Source organism: Alligator mississippiensis, chromosome 12 (assembly GCF_030867095.1).
Source record: "Alligator mississippiensis isolate rAllMis1 chromosome 12, rAllMis1, whole genome shotgun sequence".
NCBI lineage: Eukaryota > Metazoa > Chordata > Crocodylia > Alligatoridae > Alligator > Alligator mississippiensis.
In genome coordinates, this window is record NC_081835.1 from 65,665,668 (window position 1) to 65,691,887 (window position 26,220).

At 40.3% G+C, this 26,220-nt stretch overlaps 1 protein-coding gene across 6 annotated transcripts in view; it reads right to left on the reverse strand.

Moving 5' to 3' along the window:
• The window catches only part of DENND1A (DENN domain containing 1A), a 287,266-nt gene that overhangs the window by 250,550 nt on the left and 10,496 nt on the right, over window positions 1–26,220 (reverse strand). For all 6 annotated transcript variants that reach the window (XM_059715740.1, XM_059715737.1, XM_059715734.1 and 3 more), the window contains exon 2: window positions 22,471–22,541. In XM_059715740.1, coding sequence (XP_059571723.1) covers window positions 22,471–22,541 — 71 coding nt within the window. The remainder of the gene's footprint in view (window positions 1–22,470; window positions 22,542–26,220) is intronic.

A 26,220-nucleotide genomic window follows, 5' to 3' on the forward strand; every position in this document is an offset into this window, starting at 1 on the left:
ACATGAAACAAGCTGGACAACTATTTACTTGTCACTTCATATTTTCTCTTTATTTCCCAGTATTCATACAACAAACCTCATATATCTACTTTAACATTCTAGTTCTACTCCAGATAAAACATAAAGTATATATTAGTACCTACTGCAGCACATCAGCACTTTTAAAAGAAATATTTCTCAATAGCCTTCTGTGTAGTACTTTAATTGCATAGTACAGACAGAACCAATAATAAACTGTAATGGCCACTCTCTTGAGTAACTTGTGCTCAAATTCTTTCGAGCAGCAGCCAAAACAATTTAACTCTTTAGTGTATAAAAGGCATTCAAATGTCAAATAGTTTTCCTACGGGGTTCAGTAAATCCACAAAAGCAAAAAACAAATAGATAGGACACTCCATCTTTGTTTTACCCCACTGTGATTCATTCTGTAGCGCATTAAATAAAATATCCCACCCTAGTCTTTGACCTATGCAAATCCTTTCTAGATACAATGCGATGAGATCAGAGCATCCGCCCATAGTTCCAGCCATAACTATGTCTTTATAACCATGTGTGGATTCAAATTAGGACATAAAATGCATTTATTTATTCTAGTGAAACCATTGTAAGCATGTGTAATAAGAGTCATCTACAAAACAAACAGGGATCAGCAACAACCAAAAGGCAAACGGGACTGAACAAAAATAAAAGCAGGTATTATTTCAAGGTGTAACTCAAGGGCAAGTTTTAAAAGACAAAGACCCAGCTTAGCACAGAAAAACATATATTGCTTATTTCCCCATTACACAATTATAATCACCATTCCACAACATTAGGATTAGCTAGCATGGCCCAGAAAATGATAGCTCTAGTGAAAGCTCTGTGATAGCACATATTCTCTTAAAAATAATAAAAGGCTTTCTGTTCTTTGTTCAAATAAACACAACCCTTTTGCAAACAAGACTCTATTACTTATCAAATTACAAATTAATAACAACTAATATACCCAAAGAAATGAAATATTCAGGAATCCATTCATACATAATATCAGAACTTGAAAAAAAAGCTACCTGTCACTAGTATATGAACTAAATGGATTAACAAGTGGTACGTTAGGAGGGAGGGGAGCGTTTATTATTATATAACCTGCTAAGAATGGGGACAGTAGGGCCAGTATTGTAAAAAGCTGTTACCTGCTAAGAAATCCAGGCTTCATTTATCACCCATCTCCCAAGAAGATGCAGGGATTTCTATCAGGATGCAGTATCTGAACTGTGCTTTGGGGTTTTTATCTTTTATATCAGCTGTACCCAAATGAAATACGCAGCTCTATTCTTTAACACCTCCTGGAAAATAGGAACTCTCTGCCTCTTTCCCTGGGGTGGAGAGGTAGTAGAACTGGAGGCCAAGACCTCCACGGCTCTCGTTCTTTCCACCAGTGTCCTGGCCAAAGACACCAGACTGGTATCGTAGTCATCCCCCACTCCCCCCCCAGCCTGGAACACCTGCTTCTAGCACTGCCCATATAACACTAAATAGAAGCAGCATGCAATACATATGGCTCAACAGTTTTTTCTATTGCCTACATGATCTGAACAGCTGCAAGTTGACAAATCCTGTTCATTTTGTGCAGCTTCTAGACACAGGTAAGAGCAGCAGTAGAAACAGAAACCACAAAGAGATGGTTTGTTTTTTCTACCAAGAGACATTTCTGAGTTATTTTCACCACCATAAAAGTTTCCGGGAGAGGGAGCACCACAGCCATTCAGCCTGCAACCATCCCTTTACTCCTTACACCTTCCCAAGACCAAGGTAATCCCAGTCTGTGGAAGGCATGGAGCAGTGGAGAAAGGTTTCCTGGGCTTCCCCAGTCTGGGATGCCCAGGTCTGGGGAACAGGCAGGGAATCTTTCTCCCCGCTGCACTCTCTTCCTGTAGATGGGTCTGGGAAGGGAGCGAAGCAGCAGGGCAAAACCCCAAACCCATTTCTTAGGCCAGGCAGTTCCTGGTCTGGGGAAGCAGATGGAGTATTGCCACTGTCCCAGGGAGTGGTTTTCTGGCCCTGTAGGATTTTAACTCTCCATACATGCTGCCCATGCATCCAAAGGTGCATCTCAAGCTGGTCCAGAGAGGTGATCCTCCCCCTCTATGCGACTTTAGTCAGGCTGCAGTTGGAGTACTGCATCCAGTTCTGGACGCCGCACTTCAAAAAGGGATGTGGCCAGCATTGAGGGGGTCCAGAGGAGGGCCACCTGCTTGGTGAGAGGGCAGCAGGACAGGCCCTACGAGGAGAGACCGAGGGACCTGAACCTGCTCAGCCTCAGCAAGAGGAGCCTGGGGGGCGACCTACAAACTCATCAGCAGAGATCAACAGCAAATAGGTAGAGCCCTTTTCTCCCCAGCACCACCTGGCGTGACGAGGAACAATGGTAATAAGCTGATGGAGAATAGGTTTAGGTTAGAGATCAGAAGGCAATATTTTACAGTTAGGGTGGCCAAAATCTGGAACCAACTTCCCAGGAAAGTGGTCCTTGCCCCTACCTTGGGCAAATTCAAGAGAAGGTTGGACGATCACCTGTCTGGGGTCTTGTGAACCCAGCATTCATTCCTGCCTGTGGCAGGGGGTCAGGCGAGATGATCTGTTCAGGTCCCTCCTGACCCTAGCTACTATGAAACTATGAAACTACGGGGAGCATCCCACTCATGATGGGGTTTTTCAAAGCTGGCTTAAAAATCACAATTCAAAATGGCAAAAATTAACCAACCTATTAAAGAACAGCCATCAGAGGTGAACTAATTCAACAAGCAATGGCTTTCAGCAAGAGCCACTTATTATATAATTATTTCTCTTATAAATCCATAAATCACTTGAAATCTGTATAAATAAACAAGGATAACGGAAAACTACTGGAGAACATTTCTCCAGTCCATTATCTCACACGCTACAAATACTCAGTTAAAAGCAATCCACAGGGCAGTAATGGCTCACAGCCACCACTATAAATAGGGATCTCCCCAACTCAAGGAGATGACTGGCTGATTTCACAGGCAGCTCAAAGAGCCGGCCACCATTTTTCAAGGGCTTATCGTGGTCATGACTCCCCAACATTTCCAATTGGCCGAGGAGCCCCAGTGGCCCCACTCCTCACCATTGATTGGCTGAGAGCGCTGTCCATAACGCGCAGCCCTGCTTCTCACCACTAACTGGTAGAGGGGGGTGGGGCCACACAACAGGTAGCCCTACATGACAGGTAGCCCTCTCAGCCAATCAGCAGCAAAGGTGAGGGTAGCAGCCATCTTGCCTGCTCACCTTTGTGCCAGCAGGCCCCCTTCCCTCTTTCCCCCCAACAAGCTCCACAGCTGGCAGGACTGCTGGCTCTAACTGGGGAGCCTGCACTTGATTTCTAATAAGTCTTGTCCCCCCTCCCCTTCCTCCCCCACCCCCGGATTTCACGGAGATCATCCAATTTCACAATTTGTATGAAATCCGCACAACTGCGATTTGGGTAGGTCCCTAGCTATAAAACATGCAATAAATATTTCCCATTTAAAAACATAATAGAATAATATCTTTAATTGAAAGCATCTGAATGATGCATACTTTTAACTGATGCACATAAACTCTTGGATCTTCCGAAATGTTTTTCAGCGAGTTATCAAACAAGCTATTTTTATTAAGAGCCAAAGACCTAAATTCATCTGAGTCCAGCTTCTACCTTATGTACAGGATATAAGCTCCCAAAAGGAGTTCTTATTAAGTCAAATAGTTTTTTCAAGTGCATGTCTCTGAAGCTAAGGTACTTCAACTGGAGACTTGATGAAATTCACATAATTTTCTTAATATTAATTTTACGTAGCAGATTTTTTTTGCAATAATGAAATAAGTACTAGACAAAGCAGCTGTTAGATGCCTCACTATAGACATTTATTTTGGCTAATTCCTTTTAATACAACAATGCTGTATATGGGAAAACTTGTAGAAGCACTCTATTTAATAGAGTGAGGTGGATAATTAACACTTTCTAAAAGTGTTCTCTGTTATTAATGAAAAACATGGGGGGGTAAGAGGAATGTGTCAATTTGCAATTCACAAAATATTATCAGAAATCAAACCAAGTATTACTGACCTAGTCATTCACTTAATTTAATTTAAGGTCATGTTTTCCACAGAAAAAACAAAGGCAAGCACAAAACAGTTACAGTATCTCCCCAATCTTAATGCAAGAGCCACAATCATGCAATAAAAACTGGCTTCATGACTGAATTAGGGCCCACTCCAGCAAATGAGTCCACTCTGATTTCTGGATCTGGGCTGAGCCCCAGGGAAATCAGAAACCTGCAATTTTGCCTGTTTCCTCAATCTACGCAGTACATGCTACGAATGGTGGAAGAAGATCACAGCCCTTGCAGTTGGAGAGCCATGTTGTCAACTTCCATAAAAGCTGCAGCCAGCTGTGGTTGACGAAGGAAGATGAACCAGAGCATCCCTTGGTCTCCACCCCAGGACACAAAGAAAATGTAATAGGCCAACGCAAGTTTTACAATTGATTTGGGGTCATCACTTTTATGGCTGTGACTAAAATCTATTATGTTGATTCCAGTAATGTTCAATTCAGAAATATTAAGATTACATTGGAGTTAAAATACCTGATCACAAATGTCTGTCGTTTTTCCTGCAAGAGCGATATTCTATACCAAGGAAAAAGGTCAACAATCAAATCTATCAATTCTGGAACCTAGTTAGCAAGGCTCGTTGGTTACTCAATTTGTGGTAGGATAGAATGTTTGTTCCAAGCCAGGCATCACAAATCACACCCATATTGCACCCGGCAGAGTCTGCTTTGGGTGTCGTAGGTTTTAATTTGTCCTCTGCCTTATTCTGATGCCATTTTATGGGACCTTTACAAGATTAAAACCACAACCTCATGCATCACCAACATGCTTCCATTGTTTCATTTATAGACAATATTATATGGTACTACGAGTCAGCCCTTTGCAGAAAGTGTAATTTAGCATCAACATCTGAATTAATTTTAGATAGTGAAATCCTTACCATTAAACAATCTGCTCAAGGCTACCTTTATGGTTTAGGGCACTATGGGTGTTACAGGCGGCACTTTCTATATGGCTTCATCAGGCTAAACCCTTCCAAAATAACCTTTTTACTTAACACCAGTAGAACTGAAACATGTTGAAGCAATTTAGAGCTAGGAATGGAAGACATGGCTTGGACCCCTGCATTAGAAGTTTCTAAGAAAAGACCTTGAACAGAAAGTTATAGGGTTCAAAGCATCTTTGCTGCTGAGCGATTTTTTTTCTCTCTTCTCTCCTGCCAGTGTCCTTCCGGACTGATCTGTCCCTCACTCTTCTTCCTTGTTCCTCTCCTGCCATCACAACTGCATACTTATCTTTAGATAACCAAATAAATAAATAAAGGGGAAATACCTAAAAAAGTGACAAGTAGTATTACACCTTATCCTAAATGAAATGGTCAATCCAGTTCTGTTGCATTCTCACTTCACCATGCTTCGCTCATCTACCATTTTTCTCTGTACATTCTATAAAGTAATTCTTGATCTTATACCACCTGAAATTAAAAGGAATTTTGCCAATATCATCTAGAACAGACTGGAGCCCTTTAATAATAAGGCTCTTGCAAAAGAAACCATTTGGTCTCAAGGATCACAGAAGTATCTTAAAAATCCTAGCATTCAAGTCTGAAAAGAACTCAAGGGTCATCTAATCCAGTCCCCCACACAGATAAAGGATTTTCTATTCCTAAAAAAGTGAGAGCTACCCCCTTTGACAGGCATGCCAAAAAGTAGCCCCATACCCTCCGTGAGTACCACCCTGATTGTCTTCCTCTGCTCAATCTCCTCTGCTTTCCACATCTCTCCCTGTGCTTCCTGCCTGATCTCCTTTGCTTTCTGCCCTATCAGGTGCTGTACTGCCCGTTCCCTCCCTGATTTGTGAGTACCACACACACAGGCTGCCCGTGCCACTTGTGGCACTCGGGCTGCAGGTTGGCCACTCCTATCTTAAACTATCCCAAATAGTGCAAGAGAGGTGCAAGGGGCTGATAAGGCTTCTAATTTGAAGGGCGGTTATTTTATTTACCACATAAAGCAGCAGTTAAAAAGGTACTGTTTATATTACCTATATTGAATAGTAGGCAGTCATTTGGTCTGAGAATTTTTAAAGGAAGTGAAGTAAGGATTCAATGAATCACAGTTAATATTTGATAGGTGCCGAGTGCCTAACTCTCTTCACCTTTAAAAGTCCAACCCTTAATCAAAATACATAAATCCCACTATATATGCCAACATACAATTATGCAAGCAGATTAAAGCTGTAAGAGTTCTGTTTTGTCCGTTTATTTTTAACTCCTCAATACATGTATTAAACTGCTATCTTTACTGAATAGTTTAAGAGAGGAGTAACTCCAAACAGGTTTTGCCTACTTAAGATTCTCCATCTTACTCCCTTCAGTCATCTTCTATAGATGGAAGCAGTGGTATTTTCTGTAGTTTAAGGAAATAAAATGTATAGTCTTCTGCAAGGGTTTAATACAACTCTAAATTACTACTTGATCTACCATCTGCATCATTTATGGTCTCCATCAGTTTGCCACTAAAACTAGAAACATCATCCCCACAACTGTTAAGGGCAAAAGAGATGAATCACATCAAAGGAAACTTAGATCTTGCTCTATTTTTCTCATAAAGGCAAAAAGAGATGCAGAGAACTTGGAACCCCATTGTCCATTATATGAAAGGAGCTTTTCTCTGGGCTGGCACCTCTTCTGCTGCATTTTCCATCAGAAAGCACTTATCCAGAATGGAATAACCCTCTTTGCTGCCAAAGCATACTGACAGGTTTAAAAATTTTCCAAGTCTAGACTAACCAGTAAACATCTTTAGAAATTATTATAATTGTATACTTCCTAAGTACTAGATCTGCTGAGATCTGGGTGATGCTGAAAAGACTTGACTTTTAAGCTTAGATATCATAATTAACCACAAAAAAAAATTAGCTTCCATCTGAAAGGCTAGGAATCTTCTTGCTAGGAAGTGATGGCCCCTTCTTTGGAATTCTGTAAGATACATTTACCAAAACTTAGATAAACAGCAAAGGCAAAATACAAAAAATAACAGTGTCCTCATGGACTGGGAACCATGAATTATACCTGAACAAGTGCGATTACTGGTAGTACATTCAGAGATACCGAGTCCTTACAGGACTATAGCACAGGAGTTCTTGACCAAAACGCAATTTATGAGCATCACTGAATGCACATTCAAATACTACCCTCAGTCATAAAATCCTATGTAAAACATGGGATCTTTCAATAGATATTTTCCTTGATAATCTGCAATTTTTAATCACACAATATCAGGAGTCCTTAACTTTCTTTTAAGTTTGACCAATCTTGGCTTCAAGCACTAGTGCACTTCTACTTTTGTTTTTGTCATGACAAAAGGGTCAGATAGGATGGGAAGAGAACAAGGCAATCCAGGGCATTTTACAACTGCAACAGTCCCAAACTCTTTTCATTAGATTCCCTAGTTCTCTACCTTCAACCCCTGACCAAGACAAAAAGCATTAAAAAGAGAAATTCATCTAACTTACATTTTTACATTTTGCCAATGTTGCTTTAATTGCTTTTTAGAATTAGTACTCTGTAAAGAAACTACCAAGTTAAATCCATAGCAGAGTATACTGGCACATAAGCCCTCTAAAATCCAGTTACTACAAAAAGCCATTTACAGAAAGCACCAATAAAATTGTGGATGTACTAAAGCAAAGAGTCATCACTGGGACACTGCTTACAACATTAGGCAAGACAACATAATCACTATTCTTAATCTACAGGGAGTCTACTTTAAAGTCATTAGTTCATTGTTTCTTTTTCATTTGAATGACTCTCTAATTAAAGTTCTTTACCAGTTACAGAATTCTCTATAGTGAGATATAACAGCTGACTTCAGATGCATTAAGCTTAAAGCAAAAATTAACACTCATTAACAAGATTACCTGTTGTGATTAAATAAGCACAAACAAAAAACCTGTTGGTAAGTTTTGTGACTGAACATGATACTGGAGTTTAAAATCATACCCTTAAATTACATCTTATTTTCTCCTATCTAACAACACAACCCTTTGACTCTATTCAAAATAAAACCTGTTTGCAGTTATTATAATAAAAGCCATCCTAAAGGGGCAAATTAACAAGCAGTTAATGGCAACAAGTACTTCATCAAATCCTGACTGTTTTAGTTTTATCAAATGCTTAAATATCATGCACAATGTGAAAACTGACTCTCAAAAATTCTGTATAAAAACCCCCAAGTCTCCCTTTTAAACTCAAGAAAATCTATAAACACTGTAGAATCAGTGAATGTGAATAACTTGTCCTAAACCATTAAAAAAAAATTCACTCCCCTAAAAAAAAGTTTCAGTTTAGCAGTTAATTTCAATCTGCAGTTAAAATGGCACTAGCTGTCAGTCAGTTTTCTCACCCGACTATCGTGAAAAGAAAAACTGACAGATCACAGGAGCTTGCCTTTGTAAACCAATTCGGGAACTTTCATGCTTCTTATTTGTTAGGTTAAAGGTTAAATTGCTGACCTCTGCCCTCCTGCTTAGCAGCCTTTCCCTTTTTCTGTAAAGCTTTATTTTTGGGCTGTATTTACATGGATTAGTCTCTTTTCACGCTAAGAAGGAATCTGTTCACAGCCAAAGCCTTAGTTCTGGTTGTACAAAAAGCAGCCACAATTATTCAGAACCAGACAATGACCATATTGTGGATTTACAAAAAAACCACCTCAGCCATGGCAAGTTCTGTTCTTGCTGCACAAAACAATAGAAGAAAAATCTTATCAAGCATTCAAGAGAAAGCAAACAAAGCAGGCCCACTGTGAACTTGATGAAGATGTCAAGCTCCTTTAAAAAATATAAATCAACAAAAGGGTTTTTTCTTGTAAAGTCTTGTGAGTGAGACTTTTTCTACATTGAGTTTCCCTTCCTGGTTAAACGCAGTCAGTGGCAGTAACATAGCACAGCCAGCTATCAAATACTGTCTATAATCTTTTCTAGATGACACAAGCAGTTAAGATATGAAAAGGCAGACAACTGTTCCCTTCCCATGCAACTAACCTGCAAAGGGGAAAATACCATATATTTGTACTATTGTGTGGAGAACATCTGATCATTGCTTTTTATTAAACCTATTTATAAGCAGCAAGAAAACACTCACAAAAGCAGCTATTTGCATGAAGGCCTACAAGAAGTTTGATCCCAACTGATTTCCACTCCTACTTGCCACCCATCAATGAAAGTTTGGTTTTTCAGCACAGAAGTGGCACATGCATTTAATTTAAGCTCCAGATCCAATCTAGGAATTTTACTGGAATCGAACTGCAAATGCAATATTAAGGACACAGTTGTCTAACAGGAGCATTTCTGAGGATTTCAGTTTCCAGTCAGTTAAAAAGGAAGTAATGTCATTGGCATGTTCTTTGTCATAATAATATACAAATAATTTATAGTCCTTTGGCTAGTACCCAAGGAGCAAACAGACCAATAAAAAATAAGCAAAAGGCAGGGCAAGATAGAGCCTTAGAGCAGAGGTGGGCAAAATACGGCCCGTGGGCTGCACCTGGCCCGCAGACTAACTTTCTCCGGCCCACAGCAGGTCCCTTGGTCCCACCTGGCCCAGGCGTCACCCATCCCATGGTGGATCCCACCACCCCCTGGGTATGCAGCAGGGCTTGGGTGGCTTTGCAGCTGGACTGCCTTTCTAGGCAACCCAGGCAGTGGCGGCTCCTTCCAGCTGCTCCTGCTGTTGGCCTCAGCCCCAGTAGCAGTGGGTACCCGCGCCCACAGCCCTGACCCCGGCCCTCCTTGTGCCCACTCCAGACTCAGCCCAGTAGAGAGGACCAGCTCTGGACCAGCCAGAACCCATGCACACAGCCCTGGCCCACCCCACACCGGCTCCAAACTCGCCTACCAACGCCAAGCAGCAACAGCAGTGGCAGCAGCCAGGCAGAAGCTGCTGCTCAGTGCGTGGGAAAAGTGGCCCCTCTCCCTTGCCGCTACCAGGTGCTTCCTGTTTCAGCTGCCTGGAGCCTGTACCCAGGCTGCCCTCTGCTCCTCTCCACCACCTGGTGGGACAGCAGTGGCAGCTTCTGCCCAGCCAACACCATTGCTGCTGCTGCCCAGCATGGGCTGGCAAGTCTGGAGCAAGCATGGGGCACGTCGGTGCTCTGTGTATGAGTTCTGGCTGGTCTGCTCCACTGGGCTGAGTCCAGAGCAGGAGCAGGCGCAGGGCGTGTCAGGGCTGGGGCTGTGCATGCAGATCCCCACCAGTACTGCAGGGCTGGGGCCAGCAGCGGTGACAGCCAGAAGGAGCTGCTGCCACCTGGGCTACCTAGAAAGGCAGGGTGGGTTGGGGGCTGTGCACTATTGGCGGTGGTGCGTGGGCTCCAGGATGTTGCGAGGGGGGGCAGAGAGGGGTGCTGACTGGCCTGCAACAGCTCCCCAGAACTGTCTATGTGGCCCATGGGCAAAAATAATTGCCCATCCCTGCCTTAGAGACTAATGGGTTCAGATAGGCAAAAGTTTTCATAGGCAACAAGCCTACTTCATAAAACATTAACAAGGAAAAGTAAAGATATGAATTTAGGCGAGTCGTTTGCAGATGCTAATTCTCTACTTAGATGTGCCTAATCTTCTAGAGTTCAGTTCTAAGAAGTTATGCACTTGGATTTAACATCAGTAAAAACTGGGTACAGAAACTTGGACACCTGGATTTGAGCTGAATGTAACGCTGCTGTTATTTTAACTAATGTAAGAACAGCACTTTGTACTTTGTTACTTAAGCATAGTAATCAAACATACATCTGGTACAGTACGTAACAGTGATGGACCTTTGGACACTAAAATGTGATTTATCACTTCAAGTAATTCTGAAACATGAACATAAATAGTTTATAGATACATGCATTATCAACACTTTTACCACTTATCCTTGCTGCTGCCGAAATAATTATTTCCTCTTTGACAAAATGTTTCTTATGGTTTGGCATGGCATTGCTGTGCACCCTAAAATTCCAGTATATCACAGGAAATTATAACACCATCCTGTGTTCTGTAGCAAGTTCCTGGTGTGTCCATTTTGCAGACTGAAGACTGCTACTACTTTCCTTGTACCTGTAGAAGTCCTACCATGGAAATACAATGGCAACTGCAAAGTACATTTAAGGCCTGAGTACATTATGACATTTCCCAGTTGAGCAAACGACTTTGATTACTTTAAGTTATAACATTTGTGATCTACTGAGAAAATAGAGATATTACTACACAAGGCCAGAACATAAAAAGTAAAGTAGGAAGTACTTAAACTACTCACCAGCTTCTAGTAGGAACAAGATTAGGGGTACATGCTACACTCAGAGTCAATTCAAATGCAAATGCTGTCCTTTCTCTCAAACAATGATAAACTCCCTCAGAGTTAATAGTTTCCCTCTAAGATTCATCTCCCTTTCAACTTAGTGGTATGTTTTGGAGAAAAGAAAGAAACACATGGTGAGGCTTACAGCAAGACCTTTTAAATTCTGTCATAAAAGAAGTAGTATAAACTACATTTCCTTTACTAATCCAGAGAACATTTGTTAAAAAACTCTAGCGCACTTATCACTTTGTCCATGCTATCACATTTAGGTTTCTAACTTACCATAGCTTAAAAAAAAAATGAAAGAAATGCTTTAGTTGTACTAAACCATTTTAGCTTTTTCCTTGAACACACAGCAAGAATTTATGCTACACTCACAAAAAGATAAAAGATAAGGTCCTTGGAGAGAAAGGCCTTTTGGCACACTGCATGGCAAAGCTAAGGATTCAACATACTTTTGTAATGTCTGCTTTGGCAAGAACACAAAAAACCCTATACAAAAGCACGCTACATCCTCCTACACAGGGGAAAAAAAAAACCTTACTTTTGTGAGCTTTTACTTTCAAATGTTCACACTTTAGAGGCTATTTTGATCAGTTACTTTAGACTAACAAATGTACTTTTTCTATACTAATGGTATAAGAGTTGTACTTAAATTCTCTTCACTTCCCCCTCTAACAAGAGGGGTTCTTTGGCATAGGTCCTCCAAAGATCCCTGAATTTCTGTAATAGCTTATTTCTGGTGTATGACATGAAGAAGCTATCTTTAAGAAAACAAAACAGAAATACTTAAATACTGGGGGGAAAAAAGAGATTGTGCAAGCAATCGGTCTGATTCGGCCTTTTAACCTAGTGTAGTGGCACAATTTTCTTTTATTATCCACAGATTATGCTAATCAAATATGTATGCGCATGTGCAATTTTATACCGAACTATATTATGTATTCAGGAACTTGAGAATTTAATATCTTGGATCAGAGGTTCAAAAATACAAAACTGAATATGAACACTTTTTAGTCTCAATGCAATTAATTGCTTAATATCATTTAAGTAGGTCAAGTGAACAGAGGGATGCCACGCTTAGTGCCATCACACAATAGTGGAACTGGGTATAATGCAAGTTCTTAGAGTACCCATATATTGCTCTTTATCTTTGGAAATTGAGCTCAGTGAGCTTCAAAGTTTACTCAGAATTATTATTATTCTAGTCCTTTTCTGCACTCAACCCAATGAGTGTGCAGGTACCATTATGACTATTACAAGAAGCTGTAACAGCATCTTTACCCTCCAAAGCAGTGGTAAGATTTCATCAATTGTACACAATGCATTTCCTCCTTGTATTTACTTCAAGTGAAATGCAGGAAATGAAGTCAATTAAATCATGTCTCAATTGTATTTAACAAGGGAATCTATTTGTTCCTTATTCATCTGCTGCAGATGGGAATTCTAATAAGTAACAACAACAACAAATCATGTGCCAGAGCGATATTGCCATCTCAGCATAAAAGAACAAGTTAAAATGAAAGCAGATACATTTTAATTTGGAAGATTAAGATATATATTGGTTAGAGAATGACCCAACCATATTTCAATACATTCTCTTAAGTATTTTCCCCCCCTAAGAGGGTTAGTTTTCAGGTTAAATTAAAAAAACAGTATGCTAACATGCACCCTTTTTTTGCTTCTTTATTATTTGCTAAGCACTAGCTATGTAAAGTCATGTATGATGGAAAAGAACACCCCTTTCCCAAAGGCTTGCATATTTGTCAAGATCTGTGAAAAACATTGGGATATAAAATTTGTTTCATTTTGAATGTTCTGTTTATGCATGGTGACTTCAAATGGTCTTCAGACATAGCCCAAGGATGATACAAATAGTGGACAGCAGATGCACCTATGATCCTAAATCTAGAACAATCCTTTTTAAATAGAAAAAAAGGAATCCAGAGTGAGAATCCACTTCTTAGTAACACACATTTCATCATGCACAACAGAACAATCTAAACTGAAACCATGCAACAATCTACTTGCAACCCAACATAGGTCTTGTATCCAATGGATTTCTGGTTATCTTACAATAGCAATGTTTACTTAGTTTCATAGTAGCTAGGGTCAGGAGGGACCTGATCAGGTCATCTAGCCTGACCCCCTGCCACAGGCAGGAATGAATGCTGGGCTCACAAGACCCCAGACAGGTGATCGTCCAACCTCCTCTTGAATTTGCCCAAGGTAGGGGCGAGGACCACTTCCCTGGGAAGTTGGTTCTAGATTTTGGTCACCCTAACTGTAAAATATTGTCTTCTGATCTCTAACCTAAACCTATTCTCCATCAGTTTATTACCATTACTTGGGTTACCCAATTTAACTTTCAGAAGTAACACCTGTTCACAATTCTTTGGCCTCTAAACAGTCAATCTAACACAAAAAGGTAGTCTTCCTGGCAGTACCTCAACTTTCTTGAATAATTTTTTTCTTTAGGGAGGCAGGTAGCTTTCCACTGAATGTGAGCATGAGGCAAAGCAAGAAAGACATTACAACTACAACTTCCAACTCAAAGCTAAAAAAACTATCCTTCTGTAGGCCATGTGGTAATGCAGGATATAAAAACCAATCAAAAAGCTGAGAGTACCATATACCTTGTGACATCTGACTTAAACTTAGACACTTAGTACAAGTACAGAAGTTCACTCTCCCAGGAGAAACTCTCCCAGGAAGCATTTAACCCTGGTTGTTCCTGGGTTATTTTTCTCCAGGAGCAGGTTGCTCTGGAAGAAAAGTCCTGAACATCTGTACATTTGTGGTTTCTACTAGGAGAGCAGCAACTCTCCCAAGAGAAAATAAATGTCTGTAACATGGCCTTAAACAGCCTCCAAGTCTTCCATCTGGTTATTCTGAAAACGTTAATCACAAGTGTTGGAGTGAGTTGTAGCTATGAAGGTTCAGGAACTGTGCAAGAAACAAGAATTTTGTAGGTAATATATTTTATCAGACAAACTGCACAGTTGGAAGAGACTTAGACAAGCTTTTGAATTCAAGGGATCCATCTTCACAACCTGTCATGGGAGTTCCCATTTGCCTAGTGCATTTGGCTGGATCTCTACTTCCCATGAAGACTTTTGACTCAATCAAGTGAGAGGTACAGTTACAATACTTAATCACAATACCATGAACAGTAGTAAAATCACCTCTGCATTTCTGGAGATAAATAGTTACTTAAAATGCGGTTTGTTAGTTAACTAGGGGAACTCTCCCTTTCAGTCTTCTATATGCATCAAAACCCTTACTGTGTTATTTTAGTAAGAGAAAGTGTTACCTCCTCAGGTCAAGCCCCAAAGCAGCACACGCTTGGTAGAGGCCCTTTGACATCTGTCAGAAACAGGAAATATTAACATCTCCAATAGATCTCTTCTCTACAGCATCCTTGCCAACAAAGCTGCTGATTCTATTCTCCCTATTCTATTTTGCTGCTTGAGACAACTACTGAGAAGATGGCAGCATTTTTATCAGCATGTGGTAACAATTTGAGAGAAGTGCTAGGTGATAGAGCTAAAAAGTAGAACCCCACTCTGTTAAATTGCATAAGTCAAGTTTTAAATAAAGTTTGAAGTCCAGAGATTCCCTAGTTCAAAAAGAATAATAGGGGTGGATGCTGAAACAAAATTAGATATAAAAGTCCGCATACAATTCTAAAAAGCAACACCTTAATTAACTGAACATGAGAACAGTTTCTAAGGGCACTTTTACACATGCTTGGGGTGGATGGGTGGGGGAGGGGGTCTGCCACTGAGCCAGCAGGGCCCCCCCCTCCGCAACCCTCTGGCTCAGCAACTGGTGCCTCCTGGGTCGGGGGGGGGGTCCCCTAGGGTCCCCCCACAGCCAATTGCTGACCCAGGGGAGGAGGGCACAGGGGGGCCCCCTGCGCACTGGGCAGTGGACCCAGAAGTGGACCAAAAGTACTTCCAGTTCACTACCAAGCATGTGGGGGATCTCCCCACACTCCCATGGGACACTTCATCTGCCCCACCATCTCAGAGTCCACGAGCCACTCCTGATACCTCAAGGTATGTAGAAAAAAACAAAGCTACATCTATGACCAAATCACTGATTCTTTGAATCAGAATCAAATCTTCAATTCGGCCAAATCTGTATCGGGACGATGAATCAAATCAGCTAATCGAATACGTGTCCCCCGAATCGGGCCAAATTGGCACACCCCTAATGGCACTTCGCCCACCCCGAATGGCCACAATGATGCTTGGTTTTGCTACTTCATTGTAATCATGGTATTTTCTCATCTTGCCCCCCAGGCTGCTAAAGCACCTTGCAGAATGTGGTGATCCAAGTCACTGACTCTGAAGTGAGAATATTTTGGCATAGAAAGATGATTTTCACCTCTCAGCAGAACTTGGGTACGCAGCTGAAATGAGTCGCAGCGTTTGTTTACTCAATGGTGTAAAAGTGAACATATTCTCTTCCATACAACCCCAAATTTAGCAAAACTGTATCAAGGAAAGTACATAGTGAATGTTTTTCTATTCACAGTCATCCAAGCTGAAACCATTATAGTTTTTTGTTTTGTTTTTTTTACAGCAGATGATATTAATAAATTCCAGGACTAAAACAGTAGTATCTTTTCTAAGTTCTGTTCATGATTAGTACATGAAACAACCAGAATTAGCTACTCCAGAATAAATACTACAGACATTGAAACATAGAAAAGAAGTTTGTGCTATCTGGGTAGTTTCTAACTAATCAAACCCTACGAAGTCAAACTTAAGCAAAGTAAAAGAAAAAGTAAGTAAGTAAGTGATTAAACTCTAGGATTACTTTGTGTGAAAATAATGGAGGTTAAAGAAATTAACACTAATTTGAGGGGTTTTGTTTGTTTGTTTTTAATATGTCAAAGCTTTGCTTTAGAGGAAAAGGTTTTCTCCTTTATGTATTTCATACAGTTGTAGGAACTGTTCAAGTGTCCATAAAAAGTCAGTCAAATTGTGTGATCCAGATTACAATTAAACTCTATTTACTCATTCCTCCAAAAAAATATAGCAGTGCACTTTGATGTACCAGGGAAAACAAAATGCCAAGTATGTTTAAATCAATATCGAAGCAACAAAATAGAAGGCAATTAACAGTATGACAAAATTTTTAGGCATGTCAGACATTAAGAATGTTCAAACTTCCTTGAACACAAAAAATGTACATCCAAAACAAAGACTGGATCATTAAAAGCAGGAATGCATTTATTATCAAAGCACCGGAAGCAGTTTCACAGGCTATGCTGAATTGAGCACTTTATTTAAATAATACATCTAGCTGACAATATACACTGGACAAAAACAGTGAAGAAACTGAAATGAGGAAGATGATTTATTGAAAAGACCCCTGTAAAGAAAAACAAAGTACACAACGTGTTAGACTAAGATTAGTAAAGTAAACATTTTACTAAAGCAGTTTTCACAATAAGCACTTTCATAGTTTTTACCCTTTTCTTGCAATGTTTTTGCTACGTTTCTGGAAGTCTCACATGCCATTAAGGCTTGTTTACACGGTGTACAGTAAGAGAGCTTGTGCCCTCACTGTATTTTAGCTATGCCACACATGTTCTATGTGGACATTCTTAGCTGGGCCAGATCATATTCCACCTATAAGGCATCTAAGTGTGATCCTATTCCACCCAGCCCCAAAAAAGGCATTTATGTTTGTAACAGACCTTTGTCTTTGCCTTAAGACTTAAGCACATAAAAAGATCAAGAACCCTCCCACCTTTTGCAATTACAGTTTTTCAAGAACGTGGGTGGACTACAGAATTTTTCCTAGCTGTCTAATAAGTAGTAGGGCTGTGAGAAACTTCAGTCCCTGATTCCATTTGGCAGAGATTCGGCCTGATTCGGTGGCTGAATCTCCGAATCCAAATCGAATCAGGAGACCCTTTAATCTCTCCGAATCGAATCAGAACCCTCCAAATCGATTCGGAGATTCGGAAAGATGTGACTATTAGGACACAGACACAGCTTTAAATGTTTTTTCTACATACCTCAAGGTACCAGGCAGCTCATGAATGCTGCAATGCTGGGGCGGATGGAGCGTCTCACAGGAGCGCGGGGGAGGGTCCCCAGCACACTCGGCAGCAAACCCAGAAGTGGACCAGAAGCACTTCTGGTCCACTTCTGGGTCCATCAGAAGTGGCACTTGTAGCACACAAATGCCGCAAGCTAGCCACCCCTCCACTAAAGCATCTAAGTAAATCCTACTACCTCCTGCCCAAGATCCTGAAAAACTACTAAGGACTACTACCTTTGTCCATCTTAGACTTGAAATCATTCCAGAAAGTAGGAGGAAGAGAACCAACCCACTTTTTGCATTAATGTTTTTTCAGCAACTCAGATTGGATAGAATAGGACCACACTTAAGACACCTAATACTGTATGTGAAACAGGATCCGGCCTCAAATGTCCAGAAAAGAAGTTAGCATGGCATTGCTAACGTGATATAAGTTTACACCCTGCCATATCACATACTGCCTTTATTCAGAGACTACATTCATCTTCCTTGTTTCAGTGAATTTAAAAAAAATACATTTCTATCAAATATATTCTTGATGTCAAACTGGCAATTTCATCACTGTATGCCAAGTTGATAAGAGGAAGCTTAGTGCACACTAAGCTATGAATCGCCATGCTTTTATCAGCGTGGGAAAGTTACTATTTCAGCTAAACATTTGTTGGATTCCAAGTTACAAAAGATGCTTAACACAAGGTAAGTAATAAAGTAATGGAGATGCAACTTAGTGTATAAGCAGCAATCCTTGGTAACAAATCAAACCCGTCACACTTTGGCAGGATGATACTGCTAGCAGTGACCTCAGAAATACCAACTGTAATTAAAAGCTTTATTAAATAAAGCTTATTTTAAAGTTTATTTTAAAATGCATTTGACAGCTTGCATAGCAAGGTGTCTCTTGCCACACAAAAACTTTTTGATTACTACCCTCATCAAGATAGAGGCAGTTTACATCACAGCACAAGCAGAGACGATCTAGTATCAGTGGCTTTTAGCATTTTATGGACTTAAGAAAATGAAACACCACCCCAGAAAAAGCACATGCACACAGATATGAAACTGATATAAAAAATTAAGTGCATTACAAATGAATGGTCGAGACCTTTATTATACATGAACATAAACATATCATACAGAACAAAAATAAGTTTGTCCTCAAATCAGCTGATTTTAGCATGGGAGGGGGAGGGGGGACTGTTTACACATGTAGCAAGTTTCTTTATACCCATTTGCTGTGGTTTGATTTTCTTATAGCAGCTGTGTGGTTTGCCTTCTGCCAGTCTTTGCTGTGACAAACAAACATTGGCATTTCTTTGTCTTGTAGCTTAAGAGCATCATAAGAAATTATGGATTAAACGTATATAAGAATAAGCACCCAAAAGAAGAATTTTGTTGGAAATTTTTTGTAGACACTTTTCTCTCCTAAGCTTTTCTTTTAAGGATAATTCAGGCATACTTTACTACACACCAATATGAATCACATAAAAACATATTTTTTATACCAAGCATCAGGTCTGCACCACATTCAGAAGTATTTTTAAAACTTCTGAAGAACCAAAAAATTACTTGAAGATTTCTGAAGATTTTGCTGGTACAAACATATCGCTATAGAAGAAAAAACACAACCGAGAATGAAACGCCTACAGAATCATTTAGTTTATAGAACAAAATGTATACTAAATCCTCCAATTAAAAACCTGTAAAGTAGTTTCAGTGCTTTTTAACCCACCTTCCCACAGCAGGGAATTAATCCCTCTAGGGGGATGCAAACAAACTTCAAAGAGAAGATTATACCCAGACACTAGAACTGTACAATGTAATGTTTATGGTTAAATTTGTTTAAAAATTTCTGGCATTGGAAATCAGGTCAGATGTGCAGAAACAAGGACTAGTAATTAAATGGCCTCCTTGCAATTACCTCAAATGGTGGCAGCAGTAGCTTATATGGTAGTAGGACAGAGCAACTCTGTTCAGCTTATAACTTTTTTGGACAGGCCGGATGGATAAAAACCATAGCAGGAAAGGGTTGGGGGGGAAAATACAATTATCTGCTTTCCAATGACTGTAGTGAACAGCACCACTGGTGATAACTGAGGATGACTGGCAACTTGTTGCTAGGCTTTAAAAAAAAAATCTCACCCACCAACAGCCTAATCTGCTCAGGCTGGCTATATGTTTGTATGTTCTACACAGATTGAAGAGATGTAATTTTTGGGAATGCTGATCAGAGTTGCCTAATTTTCAAATCACTCTTCACATCACTTGTAGAGCAGCATTCAAGAAAGTGACCTCTTAAAACAATGTCATTAACTAATTCCAAGATTAGGAATGTCAACCTTTGTTTTCCCTGCCTGTTCCATTAGCCCCCCAAAGCAAAAAGTTAACTGAAGATCGTGCAACGTTTACATCAGTGGGTGATTGCAGGATTTTCTCAAAACAGTTTTATGAATAATATGTTCAAAAAATATTGTTTTGAAAAAGTTGCCTGGACTATTTGGAGTTTAACTTTTGATAATGACAAGTAATAATCAAGAGAAAGGCAGGATAGATCCTCCCCTTTATAGATTAACTAAGTCAGAGATGTATGCAATAGCTTTCCTAAGCAGAGGGCTTACTTTATCAGATGCTGTGAAGGGACAGCAGGAAGCAGAGCTGTTAAACAGAAAGCAGTGATTAGAATACAAAGGGTAGGGACCTAGCTGAAGAAAAGGGAGCACTGCTGAGAGAGGCAAGGTGGGTAGGAGAGAGAAAAACAAAGTAGTTAACCCACTGAGGGATTTATAAAAGCTATTCCAGGTAATGGGACAACTTCAGAGTCCACAGTCTTGGTTTAGACTGTATTTATCACAATCCAGCCTGTGGATGATTTGTTGTTCTGCAATTTCCTGTATAAGTTTGTTTATAAAGTTTTGTCATCTAAAAACAGCCACTCTGAGGTCAACAATACAATGTCCAGGGAGGTTCTGCCACAGGCTTGTGTCCTTCTGGCATTGATGTCACATCAGTATTCATTCATTCTTACAGGTAGGGATTGCTGTCTTCAGTGAACAGACAGGGCAGAGAAACACTGTAATCAGGTGATGGCATACGTGACATTGGTAGATGTGCAGGTAAATAGAGCTCAGATGTTATAATCCATATTAGTTGGTCTAGTGGCGATGTCTCTGCTGATGAAGGCACAGTTGGCATCTGGGTCTGGAGCAAGGTCTGGTGCCTTGGTGAGAATAGGAGTTAGATGCTCTGTTAGTGGAGTGATGCCGTTTGATGTTGGGGGCTGCTTGTTAGCCAGGAAAGTTTGTCCCTTAAGGCTACCTTGAGACTGTCATCATTTTCCAGGAGGGGCTGGAGGTCATTAACAAGGCATCTGAGATGCTCAAGCTGGATGCTGTAGATGACAACTGAAGGTACTCTGTTGCCTTTGTCTCAGGCTTGGTAGTCTGGCAAGTTGGAGTGGGGTCTGAATCTGTTCAGTTTCCTACAGTTTTCGGATTGTATTGTAGTTATCGGAATCCCTGCTCCAGATCCTAAAGTATGCTTCCTGGTCAATGGAATCAGAGCAGATACAGCTGTAATGTAGAGCTTGGCTGTAGACCAGGGGTTCCCAACCACCAGGCCGCAGCCCAGTACTGGGCCATGGTGGGTTGGCTACGGGGTCATGCCACGAGCTCCCCACTCGAAGCCCTGTCTATCTGCCCAGGTGAGCGGCTTCCAGGGTCACAGCTAAAATTCTGGGATTAAAGCCAGGTAGCAGGGGAGCCCCGGGAGGGAGGCAGCTGGCTCCGTGCACCCCATCCTGCTCCCGCCGGGTCACAGTAAAAAAAGATTGGGAACCTCTGCTGTAGACGAATATAAGGGTGAGTTTACGACAAGAGCTATTGGTGTGGAGGTAGCTGTAGCAGTCAGCTGGTTTCCAACATAGTGTGGTGGTGATATAGCCACTGCAAATGTTCACAGGGGTGTCCAAGAAATAAATTTGCTGGGAGAAGTATTCCAGTGTCAGTTTGATGGAGGGCTGGAAGTCCTGGTGGAATTTCTCTAGAAATTCCTTCACATGCATCCCATTGTCATCAATGTACCTTAAGCATACCAGTGGGATGACAAGGCATCTCAAGGTCTGTCATAAATATACTGACAGAGTCAGGGGCCCTGTGTGCGAATGACAGTGCTGTTCATTTGCACGTATACAGAGTCCCCAAATCTGAAATAGTTGTGTTTGAGGACAAAACAGGAGAGTGTAATGCAAACAGAAGCAGTGCCCTTGTCAGGGATAAATGTTCTTTATGGTTTGTAACTCATTCTCATGGGGGATGCTATCATACAGAGACATAACATCCACGGTAGCTAATATGGTGTTAGCTAGAAACTGGTCAATGGAAGCTAGTTTCTTTAGGAAATTTGTGGTATCTTTCAAATAGCTAATTTCAAGTAGTAATCAGTCCATAAGCTACTTTTATAATCTAATTTCTAGGTATAACTACCTCCTTGAAAGAAAGTTTGGGAAAAAGGAAGAGAGTAGATATGGCAGATGTATAAACATGAGGGAGAAGAAGTTGTCTTGTGGAAAAATACCATCCAGAAGGTCTAAATCCTTAAGTGTTACTTATAACAGCAGGTAAAAATGTCAAGACAGAACATGACATTTACACACTGATGCTGCCCTGTAGTATAACTTCAAAATATTCTTGGGTAGTTAACATTATTCTAGTTTGAGACAAACTGAGGCCAAGTAGTTAAATGACTTGGCCAAGATAGTGGATTGAATCAAAGGCAACATTCAAATCAATCATTTTTTGGTTTCTGTTTTAACCTCTTAAAGGGCTCAATTTAGAGAGACAGATTAAACTGTATGGAGTGCTTCTGCTTATGTTAGACCTCAGAAAACATTTTAGTGTTTGCCTCATAGTACTATATTACATAAACTCTCAAAGCATTTGCAGTTAAAAAAAAATAAAACAGAAATCAAATGCAAAATAGTACCTGTTCCAGTGCTGCTTGCCCCTGGATAGGTGACTTCAACATACACTTCAAAGGTTGTTTCCGGATTTTGTCTGAAACAGAATACAGTAAGTACATTAATAATATTTTCAGAACAGAGAGTTGAATCACCTTAAAAATTTGCTTTTTAAGCACACGCAGTCTTTACGGTGATGGCTTCACATATGTAAGTTTTTTTGTGTTTATTTTTATTTTAATATTTTGCATGTTTGGATATGAATTAGCAGCTCACATCTTTCTACCCGATACACAAATATGGTGATTAAACTTCATTTAAATTAAATTTTCAGAGCTGCCTGAAGGATTTCAGCATCTAACCCGAATGGAAAATAGTCAGTAGAAATTAGACACCTATCCTCGAGTCTTAGCATGTCATCAGTCTGCAACTCCAGCTACATAAAAAAGGAACACAAGTCTGCCAATCTGAAAGTGGGAAAAGGAGGAAAGAGAATTTTGTGCATTTTTTAAATCCATTTCCAGAGTTCTGTTCAATTACCTGGACTATAATATACCAGTTCTGGATCAAAATAAACACCTTGATTCCAGATGGAGATGTACAAAAGCAATTATCTGCAAACTCTGCTTTGTTCATTGTTTTAATCAAAGCAGAAAATTCAAGTCACTTGTTTGCTCAACAAAATTTTTGTTCCCACCTCCTTCACTTAACTAAACTGAAAGTAGTGCTACACCAGGAAATGAGAAGTGACCTAAATTCACATTCCAATTATTGTGACCTTTGATTTCAGCCTGACGGTACCTATTTAGTCAGCAAAAAAAGGGAAACTCAAGAAGATATAATGTTATTTTGGGTGGACTGTTGCAGGGGGAGAGGGGCAGAGAGGGATGAAGAAAGGAGGGGGAAGGAATCTGAAGGAGTCATATTTAGGACAGTGAAGAAAGCTTTAAAGGAGATACCAGGAGCAATACTCCAAGCTCCTGTTTAGCAAACACTATTATCACTCAATCCGTATTACCTTCCAGTGCCTAACCATGGAGTTAGCACTTAATTATCACATTATTTAATACCAACTATAAAATTAACCCAAATCACCATTGCAATGCCTCTTAAATTGTCTTAAAATATAATCTCAGCTGTTTATTCATTCAGTTTTATTTTAGCTAATTCTATCATTTAATGATTCAAAATGAGTTCTGTAACAATCTGGAAGATGGGATGGAGTGCACCCTCAGCAAGTCTGCAGATGACACCAAGCTGGGAAGGGGGGGGGGGCAAGTAATAGATACGCTGGAGGGTAGGGCTAGGATTCAGAGACACCTTGACAAATTGAAGGATTGCACCAAAAAAAAATCTCATGAGGTTCAATAAGGAGAACCGCAGACATGCACTTCGGACAGAACAATCCTGTGCACTGGTACAGACTGGGGATCAACTGGCTACTCAGCAGCACTGCAGAAAAAGGACCTGGGAGCTACAAAGGACAGTAAGCTGAATATGAACCAACAAAGTGCCCTTGTTGTGAAGAAAGCTAACGGTATATTGGGCTGTGTTAGTAGGAATATTGCCAGCAGATGGAGGGATGCGATTCTTCCTCTCTATACAGCACCGGTGAGGCCACATTTGGAGTCTTGTGTCCCACTTTGGGAGCCCCACTACAGAAAGGACATAAACAAATTGGAGAGAGTCCAGTGGAGGGCAACAAAAGTGGTTCAGGGGCTAGAGGACATGACTTGTGAGAAGAGGCTGACGGAACTGGATTTATTTAGTCTGGAGAAGAGAAGACCGAGGGGGATTTAACAGCAGCTGTCAACTACCTGAAGGATGGCTGGCTCCAAAGAGGATGAAGCTGGACTGAAACAAGGAGCAATGGGCTCAAGTTTCAGCAAGTAAAGTTGAGGTTGGATATTAGGAAGAATTTTCTCATGTGGAAGGTAGTAAAACACTGGAACAGGCTACCCAGAGAGGTGGTGGGATCTCCATCCTTGGAGGTTTTTAAGACCCGAGTAGACAAAGCCTTGGCTGGGACTATCTAGTTGAGGGTGGTCTTGCTTTGAGAAGGGGGTTGGACTAGATGGCCTCCTGAGATCCCTTCCAACCCTCATTTTCTATGATTCCAGCTATAAAAAGCATTTATCTTTTTTTTAAACAGTAAACAAAAGCCAAACAAAATTGTAAAACTCTAACCAAAAAAAATGTACTTACAAACTTAAGAAGAAAAAACTTATGCCAAAAGCCACTCAGTGATTATTTCCTAAATGGAAAAAATAACAATGGGCAAAGGGACTGTTACATCTACTTTACTAGCAACTACTGCAGCAGTGTGACTAGTAGGTAGCAAACTGTAATGTCAGACTGGGACCCTGGTATCTAGTTGATAGGGTCCTCATTTAATAGGCTATCTAATCCATTGCCTTCATAGCACTTGTGCCAATATACACACAGTCAAAAGGGGCAAAAAAAATGCCATTGAAGACTTGATTCCCTTTTCAATTTCAATTATTCAGGTGGTCTACTGAAGAGTTTAAACCAGCAATTCTAATCAGAGTGCTGTGGCACCCTGGAGTGCCTTGAGATTCTTTCAAGGGTGTCATGCAATGTTAGCACAGTTAGGTGTGTGAACATGAGTTACAAGATAAATCCAGAGATTTCAAATAAGAATCCATAATGTCAAAAACATTCTGACATGTTGTGGTCTGAGCTCTCTGCAACAGAAAGATTGCTCTATTATTTTTCCACGGTCAAAAAATGAGTGAGAACTAAGAACTGGCATTTTCTAAGGGGTGCCTCAAGTCTAACAAGGGGTGCTCCGTCTCTAAAAAAAAATTGAGAACCACTAGTTTAAACGTTGATGTGCTGCAAACTGGACAGAGAATCTTCCTATTGTGTTTGATGCCCTATTACACTGTAAAGAATTACACCCATGCAATGTTTTTAAAAAGAGGACTCCAAAAATATGAAAAATAAGGATTTCTGCAAACAGACAGAAAATAAAGAAATGGGGTTAATGGTGCTCCTATGAAAACACACCAAAATACCATTATTTATCAACATCTGAGTTCTAGGGGTTAAAGACCTGTTCCTTCTCAGAAGCCTCAACTTTTTTTTTTTTTTTTTTTTTTTTTAGCAGCACCCCTAAAATATTAGCCAAACATGACATGAAAGAACACTTGGCATACATATACCAGTATTAATAAACACAAAATGACAAACTATATGCCTACTCTGTTGAAAATACAAACTATAGAGAACAGGCAGATACAGCAAACTGATTAACAAGATACCATTTTTAGTGTCCTCCTTAATTTAACATCACTTTACCCACGGCAATGTTTGTTCTGACCAATTGGAAAGAGAAGAAACATGGCTTAGCTTTAAGATGTTTCAGTAACTAAACGGCTTAAATGCACAACAGATTTTCTTCTCGACTTTCTGGTTAAAACCTCAAAGCAAAACTGAACTATAATTGTGCAGTATTTTCTGTTAATATACTGATTATTTACATTACCACATGAAAGATTGTGTGACAATTATAACAAGACCATATATATCACACACACACACACACACACACACACACTCTAGAGGTGCACCGATACATCGGTCCGATATCAGATTGGCACCGATATAAAGAAAATTGGCTGCATCACAAATCAGCTTTTTTTGCCCGATGTGGCCAATAATTTGGCTGATAAATGCCTCGTGCACATGCACAGCCACAGCGCAGCAGGTGGGCAGCAAGGAGCACAGCCTGGAAGCTTAGAGAGCTGCGTCCA